The sequence below is a fragment of the Anomaloglossus baeobatrachus genome, chromosome 1 (genome assembly GCF_048569485.1).
Source record: "Anomaloglossus baeobatrachus isolate aAnoBae1 chromosome 1, aAnoBae1.hap1, whole genome shotgun sequence".
Taxonomy (NCBI): Eukaryota; Metazoa; Chordata; class Amphibia; order Anura; family Aromobatidae; genus Anomaloglossus; species Anomaloglossus baeobatrachus.
In genome coordinates, this window is record NC_134353.1 from 207,592,234 (window position 1) to 207,618,877 (window position 26,644).

Genomic DNA, 26,644 nt, shown 5'->3' on the forward strand with positions numbered 1-26,644 from the left:
GCTGTGTTCTTACGCTCAACAACTTAGCACCTCCGACTAACAAAATGGCTAATTGATGGTGGTGCCAGGTGTTGCACCCCACTGATCTGGTATTGATGGCCTATCTTAAAGATAGGCTATCGATATTAAAGTACTGAACATTGCCTTTATGCTGACATCTTCTGTTCAGTTAAGTAAAGGCAAGTGTAATAAATAAAACCTAGTATTAATAGTACGCATTATTAATTTCCATGGAGAATGTATTTTTCCTTAAATAACATTCACATATTCCACAGTATATATAGACATCATCATCACTGTCCTCATTGAGGCTTACAATTCCATAATTCAGTATGTCATTGGAGTGTAGGAGGACTAACCAAAGGAAAATCATGCAGATGTTGTCCCAGGTCCTCAGTTCTGCAGAGCAGCAATGCTAACATCTAAGCCAGAGTTCCCCAACTCCAGTCCTCGAGGGCCACCAACAGTGCATGTTTTCAGGATTTCCTTAGCATTGCATGGGTGTTGGAATCATCAACTGTGCAGGTGATTAAATTATCCCCTGTGCAATACTAAGGAAATCCTGAAAACATGCACTGTTGGCGGCCCTCGAGAACTGGAGTTGGGGACCCATGATCTAAGCCGCCATGCTGCAAACTGGACTGGACTGTCACGAAGGTATACAGTATTTTCCTGTTTCTTAAATAATAATAATAAGTTTTTGCTTTTGTGATTGCTCCCCATATTGCATTTGTTTCTAATTTAATTATTTAGTGACTGTTTAAAGGTAAAGTATCATAGAGAAAAATTGTAAAATTCATAAAGCCATCTCCGGTGAGGGTACATGTCACCCCTAATGAAACATATGGGATTAATTATAACTGGGGAAGTAAGACACTAAGGGTCCCGTCACAAGTAGCGATGCACCAACGATCCCACCAGCGATCCGACCTGGCAGGGATCGTTGGTGCGTCGCTACATGGTCGCTGGTGAGCTGTCAATCAGGCAGATCTCACCAGCGACCAGCCACCAGCGACTCGTGTAACGAAGATGCGCTTGGTAACCAGGGTAAATATTGGGTAACTAAGCAAAGCGCTTTGCTTGGTTACCCGATATTTACCCTGGTTACCAGCGAACACCGCTTACAGGCTGCCACCGCTAGCTCCCTGTATACATAGCTAGGGTACACATCGGGTTACTAAGCAAAGCGCTTTGCTTAGTTACCTGATATTTAGGGTATTCAGAAGGATTAAATGTTTTTTACAGGTATATGGAAAAACTTTTTTAATGACAGATTATACCTATTTCTAAAATCACACTTTATTAGAATAACTTGTTTAAAATCACAAACTCAACAAAAACTACATATAAATACCTAAACACCATGTAGTGGCTGTCAAGTGTCAATATTCCCAGAAGATATTGTTAAAAAAATCAGAAAAAAATCAGAAAAAATTATCAGAAATTTTCTGATTTTTTTGACAATATCTTCTGGGAATATTGACACTTGACAGCCACTACATGGTGTTTAGGTATTTATATGTAGTTTTTACCTGATATTTACCCTGGCTACGCGTGCAGATAGCCAGCGCTGGTGGCCTGTAAGCAGCGTACGCTGGTAACCAGGGCAAATATCGGGTAACTAAGCAAAGTGCTTTGCTTAGTTACCCGATATTTACCCTGGTTACCAGCGTACGCTGCTTACACAGAGTCGGTGCTCGTTGGTCTCCCACAGTCAAACATGCCGATGTGTGCTGCACAGCGGGAGACCAACAAGCAAAAAAAGGTCCTGATCGTTTTGTAATGATCAGCAACCTCGCAGCAGGGGACCGCTCGCTGCTACATGTCACACACAGCGACTTCGCTGGCGAGGTCACTGATACGTCACAAAACCTGTGAAGTTTCAGCGATATCGCTAGCGATATCGCTATGTGTGACGGGGGCTTAATTATAACAGGGAGAGCGAGAGAGAGCTGACACTTCAACCTCCATTGAAGTAGGATCAGGTAATTACATCAGGAGATCTGTTCTGAGAACCAGACACCAAGAGTAGGATTTTTATATTCAGAGGCGGAGAAGTACACGTCCAAAGGAATCAGCTGCCTCTATTCAAAGGATTGTCTCAGACATTAGGGAGCCAGTGGTCAGTGATGAATATTGGGGTTTGCAAAGACATGATATTTATTGGACTCACATTACTGTAAGGCCAGCAGAACACCTCCAACTTAATATGGGTTACATGGATGATGCATTTATATCATGTTTCATATCTATAGAAAGGTAAAATTGTGATAGGAAACATGACCATGATATCTCCCACCTGGAACCTCCAGGGGTGAATATATCCTGAAAGCTGGGTATCTCATAAAATTCTAAAAGGAAAAGCACATATGTGTTCACCAAGGGGAGATATGAATGAGTAACCTTGATCTAATAAAAATTTGAGTTTGGGTTTCTATTATTGGTCAGACCAGGAAAGTACAGCTTGCTGTGGTTCTGTCCGTTTTCCTAAGGAGCACCTCCCTCCGCTAAGCTCTCAACCTTTTCTGTGACACAGGTTTAGTACTTTTCTTTTGTTATCCATTTTATTTTATGTAATTGTATATACTGTATTGTTTTATTCCCATTTTGTATCATATATGTATATTTTTTTTTATAAACAATGCCTGTCTTTCTGGATTAAATATATAAAATGTAATAGCTCTGTTCCTCTTGCTCCTATTTGATTTAGTGAGGATGCATCACACAGTCACACACAGCCTATAGAAGGAGACAAAAGCAAAAACTCTTTTACTACTATTAGACAACTCCATTTGTTGTTGGTCCTATATGCTCAGTCACTCTAACTACAGAAAGCTTTCTACATAGCGATTTTCCATGAGCTGTAACCCAGTAGCTGGCAAGGCAAAAAGCTATTTCTGTTGTAGCACTCACCACAAGGTTGCCTGAAAATAGGGCACTGTTTACCTATTGTCTGCAAAAAGAAAATTAATGTAGATATGATATTTTTGGAAGTTGGAAAAGCTTCCACAGATTATTGGGTATATAATTGTCATTCTTTAAAGGGAATCTGTCACCAGGCTTTTGCCACCTAATCTGTGAGCAGCGTAATGTTGAAACATAGGACCCAGTTCCAGTGATGTGTCACTTACTGGGCTGCTTACAACCACTTTATAAAATCAATGTTTTATCAGGAGGAGATTATCACTAGAGGATTATTAATTAAGGATTATTGCTGTCATGAAGTTATCCTATTCATGACCCCCATGTAACTCCGCCCCACCACGGATTGGCAGTTTTCTGCCTATGCACAGTTTACACAGATCCGTCAATCAGTGGTGTGGGCAGGATTATACAGAGCTCAGCATTCAGAGATCTCATAGTTCTGCAGCAGAAAAAAGAAACCCAGTAACGCATCACTCAAATCAGGGTCTCCCCCATACATTATGCTGGTCTTATATGGGTAATATAAACCTGTGTCAGATTCCCTTTAAACAGGTTATTTTATTCACTTATATTGCACCATTAATTCCACAGCGCTTTACAGACATCAACATACCATCGTGCTCACAATCAAAATTCCCTATCAGTATGTGTTTGTAGGGTGAGAGGAAACCAGAGAACCTGGAGGAAACCCACGCAAACACGTGGAGAGCATACAAACTCCTTGCAGACGTTGTCCTTGGTTGGATTTAAACCCAGGACCCCAATAGTTCAAGGGAACAGCGCTAACCACTTTGCCACCGTGCCGCACATTCATTTCACACTAAATCCTACTAATGTCTTTATCAGTATTATACACTGTAGTTTTGTATCACTTATAATTTTAATGATTCATTGCCTTTTGAATGTGTCTGTAAAACCGTTGATGGACCATTATTATTGAATAAGTTGTCCAGAATAATCCTGTACAAAAGATGGCCATGGTAGAGCCCTACTAAATAAGAAAATTCCAGAATTCTTTACGGGATCATTTTTTTACACTATGTACATTGCTAATGATTGTTATTTATTATCTGTGCAGTGATTGTGATATATATTAGTGGGCCAACCCCGTTAAATGGAAAAGGTCAAGACAGGTCTTCAATAGATTGAAAACTTTTATTGGAAAAAAAAAACAAAAGCAAAACAAACATAAAAGTTGCGTTCTAATATGAATATGAAAAACCTTTATCCCCTACTGTATGTTGAAATAATCTAGTTTCATGAAAAAAAAAAGTATCAAAATTCATAAGCAGAAATGAGTATTTATTGTCAATGAAGTTTGCATAAAGCGTTTTAATAGCAAGCTCTTTATTATAGAAAGTAATTCTTGCCTAACAAGCAAAATATTTATTGTATTCTAGCAACATATACTGCCCCCAAAATGAGTCCAGTGAAGTGCTAATGGCACCACAGAGGAGTACTGCAGGAGGACCAGCTCCACATTCATCAGAGCAGCAGCTCAATAATCCACCATCCTGCTCACCTCTGGGGCTAGTAAACTGTCTGGGCCGGCAATTTATGCCCAGTGACCAAAGAAATCCAATGGTGAGCAGAGATATAACACGTTCCATACTACATCACGGAACGTCGGAGAGCATTAATGAGAAATTAATTATTAACTCTTTCTGAAGGGTCATTGACAATTAAATGTGCTGCCATTGTGCTTGCACTTAGTTTTAGCATACCCAAGTTAGAATTAAAGATTTATTTGAAGGTTCTTTTTAGCTTTTTTTTGTTCCTCAGATTTGTTATTTAGCAGTCTAGTTCACGTTCTTAAAGAAATAAAGGCGTTGTGTGTACATAAGGCACCAAAACACACAGCGGTCATACAACTTACACAGTCTTATCGGGGACTTAACACCTACAAAACTCATACCTGTAGTATAGATCTCCCTTTTGTTAGATGTACAGAAAAAACAGTTATATTTCATATCCTAAAAGGGTCTCATCAGTGTACTCCTCAGGGGGTAGCGTTTCGCTCCGTCAATCAACATGTCTTGCATCTTAGCTTTATTGCCAGAACAAGTCCTACCGGAATTGAATCCTGAGCCCTGCATGTCCACATCGGCAATGCAGGGACCGATTAGATGTGCGCACACAATGTCACTTCAGGTGCGCTCTTAACCCTCTCTCCTGCCACAGTTGATTGCCAATGAAAGATCCTGTATGCAGGAGAGAAAGATGAGAGTGCACTGACACTGACAACATGTGTGTGCGCTCAGCTCCTGCAGTGTCAGTACACGATTCAACTGCACAGGGAAAGTCAATGCTGTCAATCAAGCTAAGTGGAGGTGAGGGCCATTATAGGGGGGGGGGCAAAACAGTGCACTGAGCTGTGGCCGCAGCAGGGGTGCATGGAGGAGCCCTCCTTTGCATATTAAATAAAACTATTCATATATTCTATATGAAATACATGAATTATATAAGGATTAAATCATCTGTTGGAGTGCAGAAGTCATTTAAATCAAGTTTTGAGGCTGTCAGTCTCCCTTCAAATAAATTAATACAAAACAGCTAGTCATATGCATAAATAATCATCGGGTCATTGGCACAGCCAGCTTATTTTAGTAGTGTGGCGCCCTGGACAAGCCAGGGGCCACAGATAACAACACACACACACCCCCACCCCCAGCAGTTCACAGCAGACATCCCCAAAGTGACCTGCTTTCTGTCTCGGGCTCAGACAGACACACCAGGTGGGCGGAGTCAGGAGATGTAGACGCCCACCCAGGAGTTTGGCTGGCCTGAGGCAGGAAACAAGCCCAGACAAGTCCAGGCAGAGAAGGAGAGAGGAGGTCTGGAGAAAGGCAAACACAGACTGGGGCCTAGGTCGGAGCCTAGGGCCCAGTGTAGAGAGTGAGGCAGACGGTAGTGGCCGTCTGCAAGGAGTCGGGCAGCCAGTTGGTGGAACCGCAGGTAGCCGGGGCTGGGCGGTGGCCCACCGGTACTGAATCGGGGAGCCAGCTGGAAACCGGAGCGCAGGAGGAGCGTACGGAGGGTGCAAGAAAGGACTTACACCACCAAACTGGGTCAGGGGAGAAACAACAACCGCAGCCGTCTGTGGGACCCATCCATCCAGCCGTGTGTTTTACTGAGAACTGTGTCATCATCATTACCGGCTGAGTGAGTACCACCGTGCCGTGCGGCACCGCGCTGCCCCCGCGACCCTGCACCTCACCAGGCCCCGTAACCCGCCTGCTACCCATCCACCTACCTCACCGGGCCCCGGGACAACCAACCCCCTACCCACGGAGGGGAGAACTAACATCTAGCTGCTCCATACCATCACTCCCGGGATCCCCGTCCAGAGCAGCGGTGGTGTTCCAATCTCACCACAACCGTGGGTGGCGTCACGGACAATCTCCCTTACCAAATCCCCTTTTACTGTGGAGCCTGGGATCACAGACCGGGTCACGCCACCGTGATACCCACAGAAGTGACCCCGTGGCCCGGATCTGAGTACCCCCTGGTCCCCGGGCGACACAGTAGCATTTGGTTTTATTCGTATGTGTATCCCCACCATAGACATTAGATTGTCAGCAAAAGTATACTGAATGTTAAAATGATCTGAAGATGCTGTAGGATGGTGATATGTACCACAAAAGTGGTGTGAACCTGGAGGTTTGTTCTAGCACTTGCAGTGCCACAGATTTTGTTGAAGCCTTCACAGAGCCCAGATTCACAGGTGGCTGGAGAAATGGGTGGGTCTGGCCACCTACATACCCCGCATTTGGGTGTGTATAACATATGGCTGACAGGTCACATGATGTTTAATGGAGTTAGTGTGTTTGACACAAGGAAGAGACACTGCAGCCAGTCTGAAAAGTGCTGGGTTGTAAGAAGGAGCCTTTACTAGAGGTGTATATAATGGCAGGAGCCAGTGTGTGGAGGCTGCCATACCTCCAGTGCGGGCTTACTCGCAAACGAGACGGACCGGGAATCCGTGGATGAATCCTGACCGTGGTCAGGATGAATGAAGGCTGAAGATTCCACTGAGGAGACGTGAATCCAAACCTGTTGCGGGCGGCCCACAACGGTCAGCAAGAAAGAGGCTGTATTATGTTTTGAACTGCAGTTCATGTGGTTTTAATAAATTGTTTGGACTTTTAATGAACTGTGTTTTCTTGAGTTCCTCTGAAACGCGGCTGAGTGAGTGACCCCCATCAAGTGAGCAGGCAAAGTCTCACTATATGTACACTATATGGAGGTCCCAAAAGTATTGGGACATCTAAACCTTACACCTATGAGAGCATGACATCCCAGTCTGAATCCATTGACCATAATATAGAGTTGACCAGCTGTTGCAGCTAAAATGGCTTCCACTTTCCTGGAAAGGGTTTTTACAAGATTTTGTAGTGTATCATTGTGTAATTTTCTAATTCATCCAGAAGGGCATTTGTTGGGTCAGATATGGATGTTACACAAGTGGACCTGGCTCACAATCTTCATTCTAGTTAATTCTAAGGCCATGTGCGCACATTGCATAATTTCATGCATTTACGCTGCATTTAGCACTGCAGCGTAAATGCGTGAGTCCTGCTTCCCCTGCACAATCTATGTAGATTGTGCATGAGAGGTGCGCACGATGCTTTTTTGAACGCAGCGATTTGGATGCTAAAATTTTCACCCAAATCCGTGCGTTCAAAAATACAGCATGTCAATTATTTTGTGCGCTTTGGATGCAGCTCCCACTCTGTCTATGGGAGAGGCAGTAGCCATAGCGCATGAAATCGGCATTTATTCTGCTGAAACGCTGCATCCATTATGCAGTGTTTCTGCAGCGATTTGAAGCGCACATGTGCTGTCAAAACGCTGCAGAAATTCCAGCATGTACATGCGAACAAGCCCTAAAGGTGTTTCATAGGATTGAGATCAGGGTTCTGTGCAAGGAATTGGCTAAAAAATAGGACACAAAGAGTCATCGTAAATAGTACATTGTCTAAATGTTAGCAGTGGGATACCGCAGGGAAATGTGCTACGACCAATTATTTTTAATCTATTTATCATTGATCTTGTGGATGAATAAAGTGTTGGTCTTTGCTGACGACACCAAACTATGTAGGATATTAAAAACGGACCTTGATAGTACAATATTACAAAACAGTCTGGGTAAGATGTCAGAATGGGCAGATACTTGGCAAATGAGATATAATGTTGCTAAATGTTGAGTAATGTACCTAGGATGGAGTAATCCTATTGCTGCATATACTATACATTAAATGGAAGTATACTGGGGACTACGGAACAGGAGAAGGACTTGATAATTCTGGTTACAAAGGCAAATGAGATTTGAGGGTGTATAAAAAATGAGATTAGATCCCATAATCCCAACATATTGTTACCTATCACTTGTAAGACCACATCTGGAATATGGGATTCAGTTTTGGGCTCTACATTTTAAAAAGGATATTCAGAAGTTAGAGTCAGTTCAAAGGCGGGCAACTAGACTATTACAAGGAATGGAAGGCCTCCCATATGATGAGAGATAGCTTAATAGGAAAGGGTTCTTTAAAATTAGACCAGTGAGACTGCGGAATGCCCTACCACAAGAGGTAGTAATGGCAGATACTATAATAACTTTTAAAAAAGGGTTGGAGGATTTCCTCAGTACACACACAACATTGTGAGTTATAGTTAATTTATTGACAAAAATGTATAATTGGTGGAGGAATGTTGAACTTTATGGTCTTAGGTCTTTTTTCAACCTATGCAACTATGTAAATGAAATTTAGCAAGCTTTTTTTTAATAACCCTGGCAGACTGCATGGCTGAGAGCTGAATTGCATACACCTGTGGAAATGGGACTGAATAAAAACCAAGAATTCAATAATTAAGAGGTACCGTATTTTTCGTTTTATAAGACGCACCGGATTATAAGACGCACCCCAAATTTAGAGATAAAAAGGTAAAAAAAAATAAATAGGGTCAGTCTCATACTCTGGTGTTGTCTTACCCAAGGGGGGTGGCAGCGGTGGTGGAGTGGAGTCACAGGAGGCAGAGGTGGTGCTGGTGGTGTCTGTGCTGGTAGTGGTGGGTCTATACTGGCGGCAGAAGATGCAGTGGAAGCTGCGGTGGCTGTGTGGTGCAGGCTGGTGCAGCGGGTGTCCTAGATCCACTGTCGGTGGTCTGGGCTTCAAAGAAATGGCGCCCGGAGCGTTGAGTGCACAGAGGGAGCTCTCAGCCGAGATCTCCATCTGCGCATGTGCTGACTCTGGGCGCCATTATTTGAAGCCAGAGCATCTATGACACCTGCTGCACAGCCACCTCAGCTGCCGCTGCCAGTACAGCCACCGCAGCTTCCGATGCCCGCAGAGCCAGCCAGCCGCCCATACAGTGAGGCAGCCAGCTGGCCGTCCACACAGAGAGGCAGCCAGCCGGTGGCCAGCCAGCACAGACAAGAAGTCGACCACCCGCACAGAGAGGCACCTGGCCGCCCGCACAGACAGAAAGCCGCACAAAGAGCCGCCCGCATAGAAAGGCAGCCAGCTGCCCTCACAGACAGCCCCCCGCGCCAATTCTCCACCTCCCAGTAAGCTATATTCGGATTTTAAGACGCACCCACCATTTTCTAAATTTTGGGGAGGAAAAGTGCGTCCATAATCCAAAAAATACGGTATGTCCCAAAACTTTGGTTGATACAGTGCACCATGACAGCTAAAATCACATAACAAAAAAAAAAAATAATAATAATAATAATATTGAACTAATATTTTATGGCTTTCACGCACTAACTATGGCTAATGACAAAATCCCCTCAAAATCTGTATTTTACAAAGAGGCAATAGGTGAACTGTATTGGGGAACACAGTCTTTGGAGCACAGTATTAGCATTAGTGCTGCTGACTAGGTCAATTCTTTCTGTATCATACGCACTTAATAGCCACTAAATGAATTGCTTGATCACACTTCTGGAGTCTCGAAGAGAGCAAAGGTACTTCACTTTCTGTCATTTAAGAAGGACTCCTTGTGGATTACAGCACACTTCAGTGTTTAAACTTCCTAATCTCTCTATTATCTTGTGTTCAAAAACATTTACATTTGTGTGAGTATTACAGAGAATAGTGGAAAACTTCCTATAGTAAGGAATGGTGCATGCACACTGGCCAATTATTCTATTATTCTAATCGGGCAGTACAAATAGCCGACAAATCACCCATCGAACGAGAAAACGAGAATGTGTGCAGGTTGCAGATTTGGTGCAGAAATTTTCTACACCAAATCTGCACCTCATGGCGTTTTTGGTGCATTTTTCTGTCATGCGTTTTTCTTAATGAAGTCAGTGGGTGGAAGCTCTAAACCACACAGGTAAAAATGCACCAACAACTGACATGCTGCAGACTATTTTCTGCACCAAATCTGCAAGGAAAAATAAGCAACGTGCGCACAGCATTTCAGAATTCTCATTGACTTTGTGTCATGCTAGGGGAAGTACCAGGTGAGTGGCGAAAGGTAAGGTAAGGGGGCCCCTGCGTCTAGGGAAGGGGGAGATGGTGACCCCTGACCAAACCTACTTCTGGTCTATGGGGTCCTTCACCTCCCTAGATAGGTTTGGCACCTATTTGCCAAGCCAGATACCTGACCCTAGGTATCCATCATGCTGGACCCTAAATAGGGAACGGGTGGAGTGAGCTCTTCGTCAACCCCACTAAATGCTAAAGGTAGAAACAAGAAGAACAGACGGGGGAGATGCATGAATTACTTATCCACAGATGACTCAGGCAGTAGTTCAGCAAAGCTTTAGCAAGGATACTACAGATGAGAGCAAGCTTGCAACCAGAGCTTGAATGAACTGAATAATATCACCAGCACCAGTCCAGGGAAGAATGGAGTATTTAAGCACCAAGAGAGTACTGATGAAGGCAAGCTCCTGCTGGGTCCAAAAGGGTGAGAGATGAAAATCCATTACAATAAATACTAACAGCAGGAACAATAGAAAGTCAGGGAGCATTTTGTGCAGCCAAATGCTGTGACCTTCTATTGCCAGAAACCACATGACTGTCTGTCACCTTGACACACTTTGCTTGCATAAAGGTAGGCATCCAGATTTGTGTGAAAATCTGCACTAAAGCTACATAAGAAAACGCACCAAAAATGCCTGGGTGCACACAGCCTAAAGGCTGCTTTACACGGTACGACCGATTGTGCGATTTCAGAATCGATCGTACCCGCCCCCGTCCTTTTTGCGTCACGGGCAAATCGCTGCCCGTGTCGCACAAAGTTAGTAACCGCCGTCACACATACTTACCTCTCGTGCGACCTCGCTGTGGGCGGCGAACGTCCACTTCCTGGAGTGGGAGGGACGTTCGGCGTCACAGCGACGTCACACGGCCGCCGGCCAATAGAAGCGGAGGGGCAGAGATGAGCGGGACGTAAACATCCCGCCCACCTCCTTCCTTCCACATAGAGCCGGCGGCGGCCGCGGGAGGCAGGTGAGCTGCTCATCGTTCCCGTGGTGTCACACGGAGCGGCGTGTGCTACCACGGAAACGATGGTCAACTAAATTAAACGATATTATGGAACCTAGCGAGCAGTACCCGACTCACGATTTGTGAGCGATACTGCGTCGCTAGGAGGTGTCACACAGGCCGGCATCGCCAGCGATGCCGGATGTGCGTCACAAAAACCGTGACCCCGACGATCTATCGCACGATAGATTGTCTGGTATAAAGCAGCCTTAAAGCTTGCTTAAAAATCATATTTTTTGACAGCACATCATCTTGTGTAAACAGGAAATGTGCTGCTGAGATCAATGACTGGTTATTAGGCGACCACTGATCAGCTTCCATGTATCCAATCAGCAGTCATTTAATGGTCGCGATTGGAAGTATAAACATGGTCTTACAGGAATCCAGTCATTCCTACTAATGCCATTATAATACAGAATGCTCAGTTACATTTAATTTCTTATTGAAAATTAACATTCTTGTTATGTAATCGCATAAGTATCCGTGTCATGATGCAAAAGCAAGAGGTTCATTCAGGGTTACTCCGCTGGATTCTCATTAAAATGAATGATAATTTAGGGTTTGGTGGTTATATACTTTGCCTCTAATCTAGTTGAATGGGCATTTTGGAGGTTGAGGGAATTGGGAGGAAATATATGTTCTAATATGTATTACTGCTGATGGCTGGTTTGATGATTCTGTGATGTGTGGTGCCTTCTTTGCCCTATCCTCCCCTTTTAGATATTTGGAATGAAAAGAGAGATGTATAAGGTTATTGGTGGCACCACATTCACGAGCAGCAGTTAATGTTGATCATACAGGTCAAACACTCTTATTGCTGGCTCTATGTATAGAATTATATACTATATAAATGTATAGAGGTACTAAATTTGAAGGACATGATAACCTTCCTATTCAAAATAATTACATACTATGTGTAGCAATTAAGAACTTTTCCAAGAGACTGTGAGTGTGCTTTAAAGCCAATCTGTCAGAACGATATTAGGCCACAAAATATTTATATGGTCACGTTCTTTCCCGAAAGACAAGATAATTCCTACCTGTACCTGCCCATTCTGTTGCTCACTGACTGGAAAATTCATTTTGTAATCCATATGTAATTAAGGTCTAAATGTTGTGACTTTGATTAGAGGATTAGCGCACTCCCTAAGCCTCTGCCTCCCCAGCTCTATTTTACGCCCAGCCCCTCCTTCCTCTGCTTGATTGACTGACTGTGTAGTCAAGCCAATGAGCTGTCAGTCAACAGAGCAAGGTGTGGCTGGGCAGGAAATAGAGCTGGAGAGACAGAGGCTAGAGAAGTGATTTCACACCCCCAGAGCACTTAAGCCTCATTTTCATAGGAGATCTGGATATGAAAGCGACTTTTCAGTCAGTTGCATAAGTAAACGTATGGATAATATTATCTTTCAAAAAGCAACATGACTATATACAGTATATCACAAAAGTGAGTACACCTCTAACACTTTTGTAAATATTTTATCTTTTCACTGATGATATGACACATTGATACAAGATAAAGCAGTCAGTGTAAAGCTTGTATAGCAGTGTAAATGTGGTGTGTCCTCTAAATAACTCAACACACAACTGTTAGTGTCTAAACCCCTGGTAACAAAAGTGGGTACGCCTCTAAGAGACTATGGCCAAATTGTGCCCAATAAGTTTCTTTGCCTCCCCAATGTAATGTGACTCATTATTGATACAAGAACTTAGGAATTTGAAGAGGTCTCATTAGTGCAGAGGTTAAAAGGGTGGTGAATCAGCCTGTCAGTGCTCAGATGATACCCCACACACTGAATCAATTTGGTCTGCATGGCTGTCATCCCAGAAGGAAGCCTCTTCTAAATATGATGCCCAAGAAAGCCCGTAAACAGTTTGCTGAAGACAAGCAGACTAAGCACATGAATTACTGGAACTATATTCTGTGGTCTGATGAGACCAAGATAAACGTATTTGGGTCAGATGGTGTCAAGCATGTATGATGGTGACAAATGCGTCTTGCCTACGGTTGAACATAGTGGTGGGAGTGTCATAGTTTGTTACTGCATTACTGTTGCCAGCTATGTACTACTATAGAAAGTAAGTAGCTATGCTACTGTAGAAACCATGAATGCAAAGTACTGTGATATACTGAAGCAGCGCATAATCCCCTCCCTTCGTAAAGTGGGCCGCAGGGCAGTATTCCAACATGATAACAACCACAAACACACCTTTAAGACAAACAATGCCTTGCTAAAGACTCCAGACCTAAACCCTATTGAACATCTGTGGGCCTCTCGGTTCATGAATAGATGTGCAGCACTCCTCTGTGTATGCAGGCTCAGAGATATGCTCATCCTAAGCCTTCTGGTTCATGACTAGATGTGCAGCACTCCTCTGTGTGAGCGCGCCCAGAGATCTGCTTGTTCTGTGCCTCCTGGATCATGAATCATGAACCAGGAGGCTCAGGATGAGGAGATCTCTACGCCAGCTCACAGAAAAGTACTGCACATCTCCTGAAGCAGGAGGCTCAGGATGAACAGATCTGCTCATCCTGGCCTCCCAATTCATGAATAGATGTGCAGCACTCTTCTGTGAGCGGGTGCAGAGATCCGCTGATCCTGAGCCTTCTGGTTCATGACTAGATGTGCAGTACTCCTGTGTGTGTGCGAGCGCAGAGATCTGCTCATCCTGAGCCTCCTGGTTATGAATCATGAACCAGGAGGCTCACAATGATCAGATCTCTGCGCCCACGATGCCCCCCCTGCACCCACTCCATATAGGGGTCTTACCCCCAAACACCGGCTTCTATTATAAACAACTCCATGCCCACGTGGTCTTAGAAAAAGAATGTTTATTCCATCTGGAAAACATCTGGCTGCATTTTGAACATGCCCCCCATAATATAACAAATTACGTCATACCTGGAAGGAGCCCGTAAATTCTAGCATCTACCTTTACTTTTAGTGCACGCTCTAGACGCACGTAGCACCGGAAGTGAATGCATGACCTCAAAGGAGTATACAGCCATGACACAGAGCCTTGGTGAGTACACCGCACGCGCTCCTATCCCCCCATCCCTTCCACCAACATTTTTAATCGCTGGATTCTGGTCCCCATAGACTTATATGGGCACCAGATTCCGGACCGGAACAGGATTTTTAAGAAAATTTAGCAGGCACCTGCCGGTCCCGGTTATCTGAGAGTCCACTCATCTCTAGTTTTTAGACAGCAGTTAGAAAGCTGCTCACCTTACCCATCCTGTCAGCTCCTGACCTAACTGCTGTTATCAGTCCTGCATAATTACAAGCCCCAGAATGGGCAATGTCCAGAGCAGTTCTCCTAATTATTGCATTCACTTTACTGAGCCCTGTGCTTGTTATAAGGCCCTATTACTTCTATGTGTAAATATAGTACTAATGGTGTAAACTTCAGAACATTTAAAAAACGCTAATGTGTTAAAGCAGCAGGAGAGGATACTGACCATAACTGGCACTCAAGAAGGAGTGCCTGTCCCCCAACATCCAGGAACTAAGGAGATGCTGAAGAGACCATTTGCAAATTCCCCTTTAACAAAGCAACAGTAAATAAGAATTTCTATTGTTTATTATATTTGACCTTGCCTAAAAAAAAAGTATATCTGTTGCTAGTCACTATACAGCAAATTTATGGGATTGACCAAGTCAGACAGTTTCATATTGTATTGCCCAACCACCTTTAATTGGTGATCCCGCTGGAATCATCTTAAAATAAAAAGAAAAATCTAATTTCTTTAATAGAATGAGGAGATAAGTTTTGTCTACCATTAAGATCTGTAAACTGACCTTGTGCAAAGCAGGAGCCAAAACTGGTAACAGGAAGCCATTGTAAATATAGTCTACCAGCTGAGCACGTATTAGAGGATGAGCAACCTAAAAAAAGAAATTCTAATATTACTTTCAAATTTCTTTTTACTAAAACAGATGAATGAGAAATTGCTAAAAAATTTCATTCAAAATCAACAGAAACGTTTTTGTGACTTGGAATCATTTTATACCTGAACATTAGTGCCATCTGATCATACATATTTGTTAAAAGCCCAGTTAAATGGGAACTAATACTGATAATACAGTCCCTGACAGAAGTTCTGTCGCTTATCCATGTTATGTAAATAAAAGCTTATAACCTGACTTTAAATTCATCCATTGGTTTCATAAATTACTCTTTTGAAAGCTGAAACCCTCCCAAATTTGATTTAGGTTATGAAAATAAAGTTGCTGCAAAGCTGAAATATTGATCATTTAATGAACACAGAAAGGTCAGATTTTGGCAAGACAAAAGTTTTGTCGCCCACAGAAAGTAATGTGAAATTCAAACAAATAATTAACTTCTAATACAAATATATGTTGCATAACATTGGTGAATGAAGTTGTGGTGCTATTAGAGCCATATTTAATTTTTTGTGTGACTTCCATAAGCTTGAAGGACTGCATCAATGTGGTGCAACAATGATTCATACAATTTATTGATGATCAGGAATAGCAAAGCATGCAGTCTTACATGCCTCCCAGAGTTCATCTAGATTCCTTGTTTTTTTTCTTCCAAGCTTCCTCTTTCATCCTACCCCAAACATGCTCAATGATGTTCATGTCTGGTGACTGGGCTGGCCAGTCCTTGAGCACCTTGATCTTCTTTGCCAGGAGGAACTTTGTTGTAGAGATGCATGTATGAGATGGAGCACCATCCTGCTGCAGAATTTGATCCCTGTTATGATTGGGAATGTAAGAGGTAGCTAATACTTCTTGATATTTAAGGCTATTGAAATTGCCTTCCACCTTGCAAATATTTTGCACACCCCCATACTGAATGTAACCCCAGACCATGATCTTTTCACCACCAAACTTAACTGTTTTCTAAATCCATACGAGCTCCAGTAGGTCTCCTGCAGTATTTGCGGTGACTGTGGTGTAATTCATCTGAAAATTCATCAGAGAAATCCACCTTCTGCCACTTTTCCAGCGTCCATGTGTTTAGCAGGCTGTGGGACTTGGCAAATGCCACACAGTTTTTTAATTGCCTTTTGTTTAGTGCTGGCTTCTGAGCACTGATTGGAGGCCATTTTGAGACAGAATCCGACAAACTGTTCTAGTTGACACAGGGACTTGAGGAGACCAGGCCTTTTGGATCTCTGCTGCAGTGGAAGAGAGGCTGGCTTTGGATTTTCTAACCAACAAATGTTCCTCCTGAGCAATTGTCTTGCGGGGTCTGCCGGACTTGGGCTTGTTAAAAACATCTCCAGTCTCTTCAAATCTTTTTTTAATTCTTTGTACTTGACGCTGAGAGACATTAAAGCTACCTCTGCAGTGGATCTGGTCTTCAGCCTCTAGATAATCAAGGCTTTGGTCGCAGGGTGGATTTTTGGCATGTTGTCAGAGGTCAAGTTGCAGTTCAAGTGAAGGTCTGGGGTGCTGGGTTTCTTTTTATACACACCCACTAATTAATCGATCATTTAGTGAGCACAGGTGAGGATGTAAACTAGGATTGGGTGAAATATATGACAAGGCAACAAAACGTTTGCCTTGCCAAAATCTGACCTTTCTGTGTTCATTAAATGATCAATATTTCAGCTTTGCAGCAACTTTATTTTCATAACCTAAACTAAATTTGGGAGGGTTTCAGCTTTCAAAAGAGTAATTTATGAAACCAATGGATGAATTTAAAGTCAGGTTATAAGCTTTTATTTGCATAACATGGATAAGCGACAGAACTTCTGTCAGGGAGTGTATATACAATAATTAAGAAAGCAGAAAACATGTAATTATACTTGTACCATACTGGATGCAATGTCTCCTTATTACTATTATTATGAGCAGATATAAACTTTTTATCAGTCAATTATTTTCTATACAGCAAGAACACACTGTTTCAGATACCACCACATCGTCTTTATATTTTGTGCTAGAAATGGAAGCAATTAATAAAAGCTAATTTTCTGAGAGCAAATATGTTCCAATATATCTGAAACATATTTATAGTAGTTTCCTTAATTGTCTACATTCTATTGATGGGAAGTACTAATATATTTTGCAATATGTTCAAAGATTCAATCAGAGAATAATTAAATAATAAATGAAGAATGTCAGTCACATATTAAATATTTGATAATCACTATCACTGAGGATACTTCAATGTACTTTTGAGACACTTTAAACAGCTTACAAAACAGCAAAGGATTCTCATTGTTCATTTGTCAGAAAAATGTAGTAGTAGTGAAATAAGGAGGATCACTATCCCAGGTTTCAATAAAAATAATTTATTAAAAAAAAAATCCAAGGCATTATATACAGTCCCTTGAAAAAAATAGTCATACCCTGTGATTTCACATTTTTTTCATCTTGCACCTACAAACTTAAATGTATTTTCTTGGAATTTTATGTGGTATACTAACATTAAGTAACAAGTATTTGTGAAGTGTAAAAGAAATGATACATGGTTTTCTCGATATTTTAAAAATATGAATCTGAAAATTGTGACGTGCTATTGAATTCAGCCCCCATGTGTTAATACTTTGTAGAATCACCTTTCACTGCAATCACTGCTGCAAGTCTTTTGGGGTATGTCTCTACCATCTTTGCACATCTAGAGGTTTAAAATTTTGTCCATTCCTCTTTGCAAAATACCTCTAGCTCAGTGAGATTCGATGGAGAGAATCTTTGAACAGAAATTTTCAAGTTTTACCACAAATTCTCAATGGGATTTAGGTTTGGGTTTTGACTGGGCCATTCAAACACATAAATGTGCTTAAATGTAAGCCAAAAAAAAGCCTCTTCTTACAAAGAAAAGCATCCAAGCCCAGCTGGGTTTTAGCAAAACCTACATCAAGTCTGCCAAAATTAGCAAAATGTAGGGAAATGTCTTATGGTCTCATGACACCCACAGTGAAGCATGGTGGAGGCAATATTATGAATTGGGATAAAAAAAATCATCAGGCCTCTGCTAAGAAGATGAAGAGGAATCCTTGTTGGGGAGTTGGGTTTTTTTTGTTTTTTTTTTTCAAAAAACTTTCATTTTAAACAGGGCCATTCAGACTTTTATATCTAATAAAAGCTGTAGTACCCGGCATTGCCCGGGATAGTAACTGTCTCTCTCTAGTCTCTGTCTGTCTCTGTCTGTCTGTCTCTGTCTGTCTGTCTCTTTCTGTCTGTCTCTTTCTGTCTGTCTCTTTGTCTCTTTCACTGTCTGTCTCTGTGTGTTTCTCTGTCTGTCTCTATCCATGTCTGTCTCTGTCTTTATCCATGTCTGTCTCTGTCTCTATCCATGTCTGTCTCTGTCTCTATCCATGTCTGTCTCTGTCTCTATCCATGTCTGTCTCTGTCTCTCCCCGTCTGTCTCTCTCCCCGTCTGTCTCTCTCCCAGTCTGTCTCTCTCCCAGTCTGTCTCTCTCACCGTCTGTCTCTCTCTCACCGTCTGTCTCTCTCTCACCGTCTGTCTCTCTCTCACCGTCTGTCTCTCTCTCCCCGTCTGTCTCTCTCTCCCCGTCTGTCTCTCTCTCCCCGTCTGTCTCTCTCTCCCCGTCTGTCTCTCTCTCCCCATCTGTCTCTCTCTCCCCGTCTGTCTCTCTCTCCCCGTCTGTCTCTCTCTCCCAGTCTGTGTCTCTCTCCCCGTCTGTGTCTCTCTCCCCGTCTGTCTCTCTCTCTCCCTGCATGTCTCTCTCTCTCCCAGTCTGTCTCTGTCTTTCCCCGTCTGTCTCTCTATCTCCCCGTCTGTCTCTATCTCCCCGTCTGTCTCTCTATCTCCCCGTCTGTCTCTCTATCTCCCCGTCTGTCTCTCTATCTCCCCGTCTGTCTCTCTATCTCCCCGTCTGTCTCTCTATCTCCCCGTCTCTTTCGCTGTCTGTCTGTCTCGGTCTGTCTGTGTCCCTCTATCTTTCTCCCCACTGTCATCATATTACGTCCCACATAAGCTTCTTATACTAAGAATGTCTTTCGTTGCCTATAGCAACCAATCACAGCTCCTATTAATGTCCTCCTCCATTGCTCCAAGCTCCATTGACTTTAAGGGAGGCAGGTTTTTTGGAGAGTACGTGTAAAGCATGGCGTTAAATTTTCCCGTCAAACCATAGTCTATTGCCTTAGTCATATGAGGCGTCTCTGAACAATTTCGTGATTGTAAATGTGACGGTGTGGATTCCTTTAGCGGACATACATACACACACACATACACACACACACATAGACACACACACATACACAGATACATACACTCAGCTTTATGTATTAGATTATATATATTCACATACAGTACATACATACATACACACACACATACATACACACACACACACACAGCATATCAAAAAATTATTACAACGATCACATTCTTGAAAATATTTTATTACATCTTGACATGGGACACCATTGAAGACATGACACATTGTTACAATATAAAAGGAGTCAGTGTGCAGCTTGTATAACAGTGTAAATTTGGTGTGCCCTCTAAATAACTTAACACACAGCCATTAATGTCTAAACTGTCCATTTTCCCTTAGGCTTGTACTCACTTTTGTTGCCAGCGGTTTAGACACAAATGGCTGAGTGTTAAGTTATTTACAGGGAGCATCAAATTTACTCTGTTATACAAGCTGTACACTGACTACTTTACATTGTATCAAAGTGTCATATCTTCCGTTTTATCCAATGAAAAGATATACCGTATTTTTCGCTTTATAAGACGCACTTTTGTTCCCCCAAATTTTGGGGGAAAGTAGGGGGTGCGTCTTATAATCCGAATATACGGGGGGGGGGTGTATATATATATATATACACACACTACAGAGTCCAGGGGAGATGCGGGCAGCTCTGGAGCTCTGCTGGGGGACTTATGAAAGCTGGGAGCAGAAGCCTTTGATCTCCTGCACCCGCTCATATAATATGCACAGCTGCTGTCCACCACCATGGTGCTGAAAGTGCACCGCGGCGATAGGCTGGGGCAGCAGTGTATATTATATCTGCCTGCCCCTTCTTTGATTGCACATGCCCCCTCCCCCGTGTTAGCTATGTCCCCTATGCTGCTGCAAACAGTAAAATAATAAACTTTTTACTCACCTCCTCCAGCGTGTCTGCCAGGCCTCCCTCCTGCTGCTGTGATAAGGCACAAGAGATTTCACTCTGCCGTGCCGATCACATGACCGGCCGAGAACCAGGAAATGCAGGAGGCTGGAGATCAACCCCGAGGAGGGGACACAGACAGGACAATGCTGGAGTAGGTAAGGAAAGTTTATTTTCCTAAAAGCAGCAGCATGGGGCGATATATAACACAGGGAGCTGTGTGCCAGCAATAGTGGGCCATGTGCCGCTACATGGGGCCGTGTGCCGCCACATGGGGCCATGTGCCAGCAATAGTGGGCCATGTGCCAGCAATAGTGGGCCGTGTGCCGCCACATGGGGCCATGTGCCAGCAATAGTGGGCCGTGTGCCGCCACATGGGGCCGTGTGCCGCCACATGGGGCAGTGTGCCGCCACATGGGGCCGGGTGCCGCCACATGGGGCCATGTGCCAGCAATAGTGGGCTGTGTGCAGCCACATGGGGCCATGTGCCGCCACATGGGGCCATGTGCCAGCAATAGTGGGCTGTGTGCAGCCACATGGGGCCGTGTGCCACCACATGGGGCCATGTGCCGCCACATGGGGCCATGTGCCAGCAATAGTGGGCTGTGTGCAGCCACATGGGGCCGTGTGCAGCCACATGGGGCCGTGTGCCGCCACATGGGGCCGTGTGCCGCCACATGGGGCCGGGTGCCGCCACATGGGGCCATGTGCCAGCAATAGTGGGCTGTGTGCAGCCACATGGGGCCGTGTGCCGCCACATGGGGCCATGTGCCAGCAATAGTGGGCTGTGTGCAGCCACATGGGGCCGTGTGCAGCCACATGCGGCCATGTGCCAGCAATAGTGGGCCGTGTGCAGCCACATGAGGCCATGTGCCAGCAATAGTGGGCTGTGTGCAGCCACATGGGGCCGTGTGCAGCCACATGGGGCCATGTGCCAGCAATAGTGGGCCGTGTGCAGCCACATGAGGCCATGTGCCAGCAATAGTGGGCCATGTGCCGCCACATGGGGCCATGTGCCAGCAATAGTGGGCCGTGTGCAGCCACATGGGGCCGTGTGCAGCCACATGGGGCCGTGTGCAGCCACATGGGGCCGTGTGCAGCCACATGGGGCCGTGTGCAGCCACATGGGGCCGTGTGCCGCCACAGTGGGCCGTGTGCCGCCACAGTGGGCCGTGTGCCGCCACAGTGGGCCGTGTGCCGCCACAGTGGGCCGTGTGCCAGCCACAGTGGGCCGTGTGCCAGCCACAGTGGGCTGTGTGCCAGCCATAGAGGATGTGTGCCAGGCATAGGGGACATGTGGCATCACTGGGCCATATCCAGATTCAGAGGGCTAATTTTAGGATGGGGGGGGCTATGAGGGACATATACCCTATATGATTTGTCAGACGGACACTGGCATTATAAGACGGACCCCATTTATTAAAAAATTCTCTATTCCTTCACCAAATTTGGGGGTGCGTCTTATAATCAGGTGCGTCTTATAAAGCGAAAAATACGGTAATCAAAAATTTACAAAAATGTGAGTGGTGAACACACTTTTGTGATATACTAAATAAATGAATGAACAGAACAAAATAAAAATCTAAATCAAATTAATATTTAGTGTAATCACCCTTCGCCTTCAAATCAGCATCAGTTCTTCTACCGTAGGCACTTGTACACAGTTTTTAAACAAACATGGTAGGGAGGTTGTTACAAACATCTTAAGGGGGCTTTACACCCTACGATATCGTTAATGAATTATCGTCTGGGTCACGTTGTTTGTGACGCACATCCGGCGTCATTAACGATATTGCAGTGTGTATGTGTTATGTGCAACCTATAATGATTGCAAAAGCGGCAAAAATCGTTTGCCGCGGAGAGGTCGTCCTAAAACAAAAAATCGTTTACCTCTCATTAGCGATGTTGTTCCTCGTTCCTGCGGCAACACACATCGCTATGTGTGACACCGCAGGAGCGAGGAACATCTCCTTACCTGCCTCCACCGGCTATGCAGCTGGAAGGAGGTGGGCGGGATGTTTACGTCCCGCTCATCTCCGCCCCTCCGCTTCTATTGGACGGCTGCCGTGTGACGTCGCTGTGACGCCGCACAACCCGCCCCCTTAGAAAGGAGGCGGATTGCCGGCCAGAGTGACGTCGCAGGACAGGTAAGTCCGTGTGACGGAGGTAAGCGAGGTTGTGCGCGACGGGCAGCGATTTGCCCGTGTCGCACAACCGACGGGGGCGGGTACGATCGCTTGCGATCTCGCTAGCGAGATCGCAGCGTGTAAAGCCCACCTTAGAGAAACAATCACAGATCTTCAGTTGATATAGGCTTGTGCATATATTTCTGTATATTCATGTATTCCCAAACAGACTAAATAATGATCAGATCAAGAATTTGAGGGGGCTATACAATCACCTCCACAACACCTTGTTTCTCTTAACACTGAAGATTATTCATAACAATTTAAGCTGGATGTTTACCAATCATGCAATTCCATCAGTGAAGTGTCTGTTTAACTTAAAGAGAACCTGTCATGGATGTAGATCAGGCATTGTAAACCAAAGGTATGGGCATAAGGCACTGTTCTGCTCATTTAATAAGTCTTTCACTGTAGAAATTCTCAGCCTGGTTATTCTTTAATCACCATTAGAAGTTGTGGTGCAATGAGCTGTTTGTGTATAGGGGTGGGACTGTTGGACGGGACTGTGGGCAGGTTCTCCATCTCTGCCACGGCGACTCAGCTGCCTCTGTTGTAAGTATCTTCATGTTGTTTAAAATACCGCGCCTGCGCCGGCCTAATGATCTGGTTGCAGACTTCAGTAAAATGTCGATGAGGTCTTAATCGGTGCATTTGCCGCTATGGTGTCATTTTACTGAAGCCTGCTGAGAGATTAATGTGCCCATGTGCCGACAAAGGCACCATGTTACTCAAGCCTGCAACTAGATCGATCTACGCAAGCACTGCCAATGGCTAAGAACGACACAGGCGTGGAATTTTAAACAACATAAACATACTTACACCAGAGGCAGCTGAAGGGCCTTGGAAGAGATGAAGACCCTTCCCACAGTCCTGCCCCAATGCACAAACAGTTCATTGCACCAAAACATCTAATGGTGATTAAAGAATAACCAGGCTGCGGATTTGTACAGTGAGAATACCTATTAAATCAGCAGAACTGCACCTTTATGTGCATATGTTTAATTTATCATGTCTGATCCTGATAACAGGTTTTCTTTAAAAATGTATACTACAGTCAGACAGTGGCTATAAATATACAGGCAATGACATTAAAAACTATGCTAATTGGAAAGAAAAACAAATCTAGGAAAAATGATATGATCCCCTTATAGTCCTGATTGTGACATCATCAAGTATTTTTTCCTGAAGAAGGAGCCTGAGCTCTGAAATGCGTAGAAATAAATCACTTCATGTTTTATCAAACTTTGAAGTCTTCTAGTATGGCAGAATGATATTGAAGCCCTTCTCTTCACAATCCTTCCAGAAAATTCTTACAATTGCACATGTTTTTACACGTTTATTTTGTTTGTGTGTATTGGAACAACACAAAAAAATCTGAGAGGAAAAGGCAAATTGGACACAACTTCACACTAGACCCTAAAAATGTCCCGGACAAAATTGTTGGTACCTTTCCAAAATTGTGGGTAAACAACTTTGTTTCAATCATGTGGTGCTCATTCAAGCTCACCTGTGAAAAGTAATAGGTGTAGGCAATATGAAAATCACACCTGAAACCAGATAAAAAGTGAAGAAGTTGACTCAATCTTTGGATTAAGTGTCTGCATGTGCCACACTAAACATGGAAAACAGAAAGAAGAGAATTTTATGAGGACTTGAGACCTAAAGTTGTTGAAAAATATCAACAATCTCAAAGTTACAAGTACATCTCTAGAGATCTTGATGTTCCTGTGTTCACGGTTTGTAAAATAATCAAGAAGTTTACAAAAACTGATGAAAGGATACAATGCAGAATAGGCTGGATGGTGGACAAGCAGCCGCATTTACATTTCACAGAACAAAGATATTCAAGTTGTCCTGTAGGCTCATGGTGCATCAGTGTCAGCGTGAATTATCCATTGACGTTTGACTGAAATGAAACGTTATGGAAGGAGATCCAGGAGGACCCTATTGCTGACACAGAGACATAAAAAGCTAGACTGCAGTTTGCCAAAAGTACATGAATAAGCCAAAATCCTTGTGGACCGATGAGACCAAGACAGATCTTTTTGTTAAGGCACTGCATTGTCCTGTTTATCAAAAACGGAATGAGCCCTACAAAAAAAGAACACAGTACCTACAGTCAAAAAATGGTGGACGTTCAAAGCTTTTTTTTTGGGTTGCAAAGTAGTTGCAAAGGATTTTGGGTTGCAAAGTAGAGCCCAGTGTAAAAAGGCTGGGTTTACGTCCTACATTATGGGTCTTTCAGCAGGACAATGACCCCAAACAAAATTCAAGAAGGTCCAGAAATGGATGAAAACAAAGTGTTGGAGAGTTCTGAAGGGGTCACAATGATTCTGGATCTAAATGCCATTGGACAAGTGTGGAGATATCTCAAAATTGGTTATAAAAAAATGATTGATTGTAGTTAATTATTCCAAAGGGTGTGCAACCAAATATTAAGCTGAGGGTGCCAAAAAAATTTTCCAGCTCACTTGAGGTTTTTTTTTGTAATTATGTCTACTTTGCCTTTCTTTTTTTATGTCTGTTTTTTTGTGTTGCTTGAATACACACAAAGGAAATAAACAAGTGCATAACAAAACATATAATAGTAATCATTTTCTGGGGGAAAAAAAAATCATTTTCTGGAACAATTCCAAGGGTGCCAACACTTTTGGCCATGACTGTATATACTTATAGAAATAAAATATTGTATCACTTTCCTAATGAATGTTTTGTATTTTTTAGCTAAAGTTATCTATTAAAGTATGATTTAAAAAAAAATAAATGGCATAAGTGGTATACTGTGTTAACTAAGTCATATTAAACTTCAAGTGAAGATTTGGATATGTAATTTCAGGCCTGGAGCATTAATATTTCCGCAACCTTCAAATGTTCATTTGAATCTAAAGGAGACTTGTCTGGCAGTAAAAATAATAGTAATAGCATTTTAAACTAAACATTTCTTTGGTAGAAAACACTTACCGATAATTATCTTATAAATGATCAGAATTTTAAGGCACTTATAGTTTAATCAATTCAAATACAAAAAAATGTAAGCCATGAAAACAATGTCAGAAACTTGTAGAACTCAAGGGCAATGAGACTTAAGAGTTCCAGTATATTTTATGCATAACACTCATACAATGCTGCTCTTTAATATGTGAATTACTAACCTGTATTACTGCATTGCAGAATTCAAGAGAATTCATAAACTGAATCAGTGAAGGAACCTGGAGCCAATCTTCTTTAACAAGACAATGCCAATCTTCCCCTTTGTCATCCAGCTTTGTTGGTAGCGAGGAATACAATCCACTCAATCCAGTAGCTAGAACCTGTAAATAGTAAAAAATAAAAAACAACTAAAAAGACATATTCTAATATAGAAATGGCTACAAATAGACAGTATATACCACCTGCATTGGAGGTCCAGTGCCTAGGGTGGCAAGGGGGGTGGCAACAGCAGATAGGGAATTAGAATTTTTTTAACCAAAGTTTTTTCAGGAAGGGGTGGGGGAATCATGATAAATTTTCCTCTTTTCTACAGTGTGACCACTGACTGATTGGCAACGGTGGGATTCTTTCTCCTTCACTTATCTACTAAGTAGAGTGCACATTAAGCAACAAGGAAGACATAAAGTATAACGCCTAAAATAATTAATTTTTATTTAAACTGATTAAAATCCAATAAATAAAAAGAGTATGGTGATATAGGTATAGGGACCAGATGAAGGCATCTAGTACAACATTCAATAGAGTACAGGACAGTTGGAAATCTTGGACAAAACATGATCATATAAATTGCCAAATGCATACAATGCAAAAAAATCAATAGTGCAAAAAAAAAGTACTGTAAATGCAAAAATGAAGATGACAGACATTCAGATATCAATTGTACAGTGGCGGTGTGGAGGTCCAGGGCAGTAGCAGTGAGCACAGGTCAGCAGCCTAGAATTGTACCGCTGATGCCAGGCTGCCAAGCTGTTCTCAC

The 26,644-nt window shown here is 43.1% G+C and overlaps 1 protein-coding gene across 1 annotated transcript in view; it reads right to left on the bottom strand.

Annotated features, from left to right (window-relative positions):
* FHIP1A (FHF complex subunit HOOK interacting protein 1A) overlaps positions 1-26,644 on the bottom strand; it is a 358,441-nt gene that overhangs the window by 102,519 nt on the left and 229,278 nt on the right. The window contains exons 5-6 of the mRNA XM_075335558.1: positions 25,830-25,988; positions 15,230-15,316 (exon numbers count right to left, since the gene is read on the bottom strand). Coding sequence (XP_075191673.1) covers positions 15,230-15,316; positions 25,830-25,988 — 246 coding nt within the window. The remainder of the gene's footprint in view (positions 1-15,229; positions 15,317-25,829; positions 25,989-26,644) is intronic.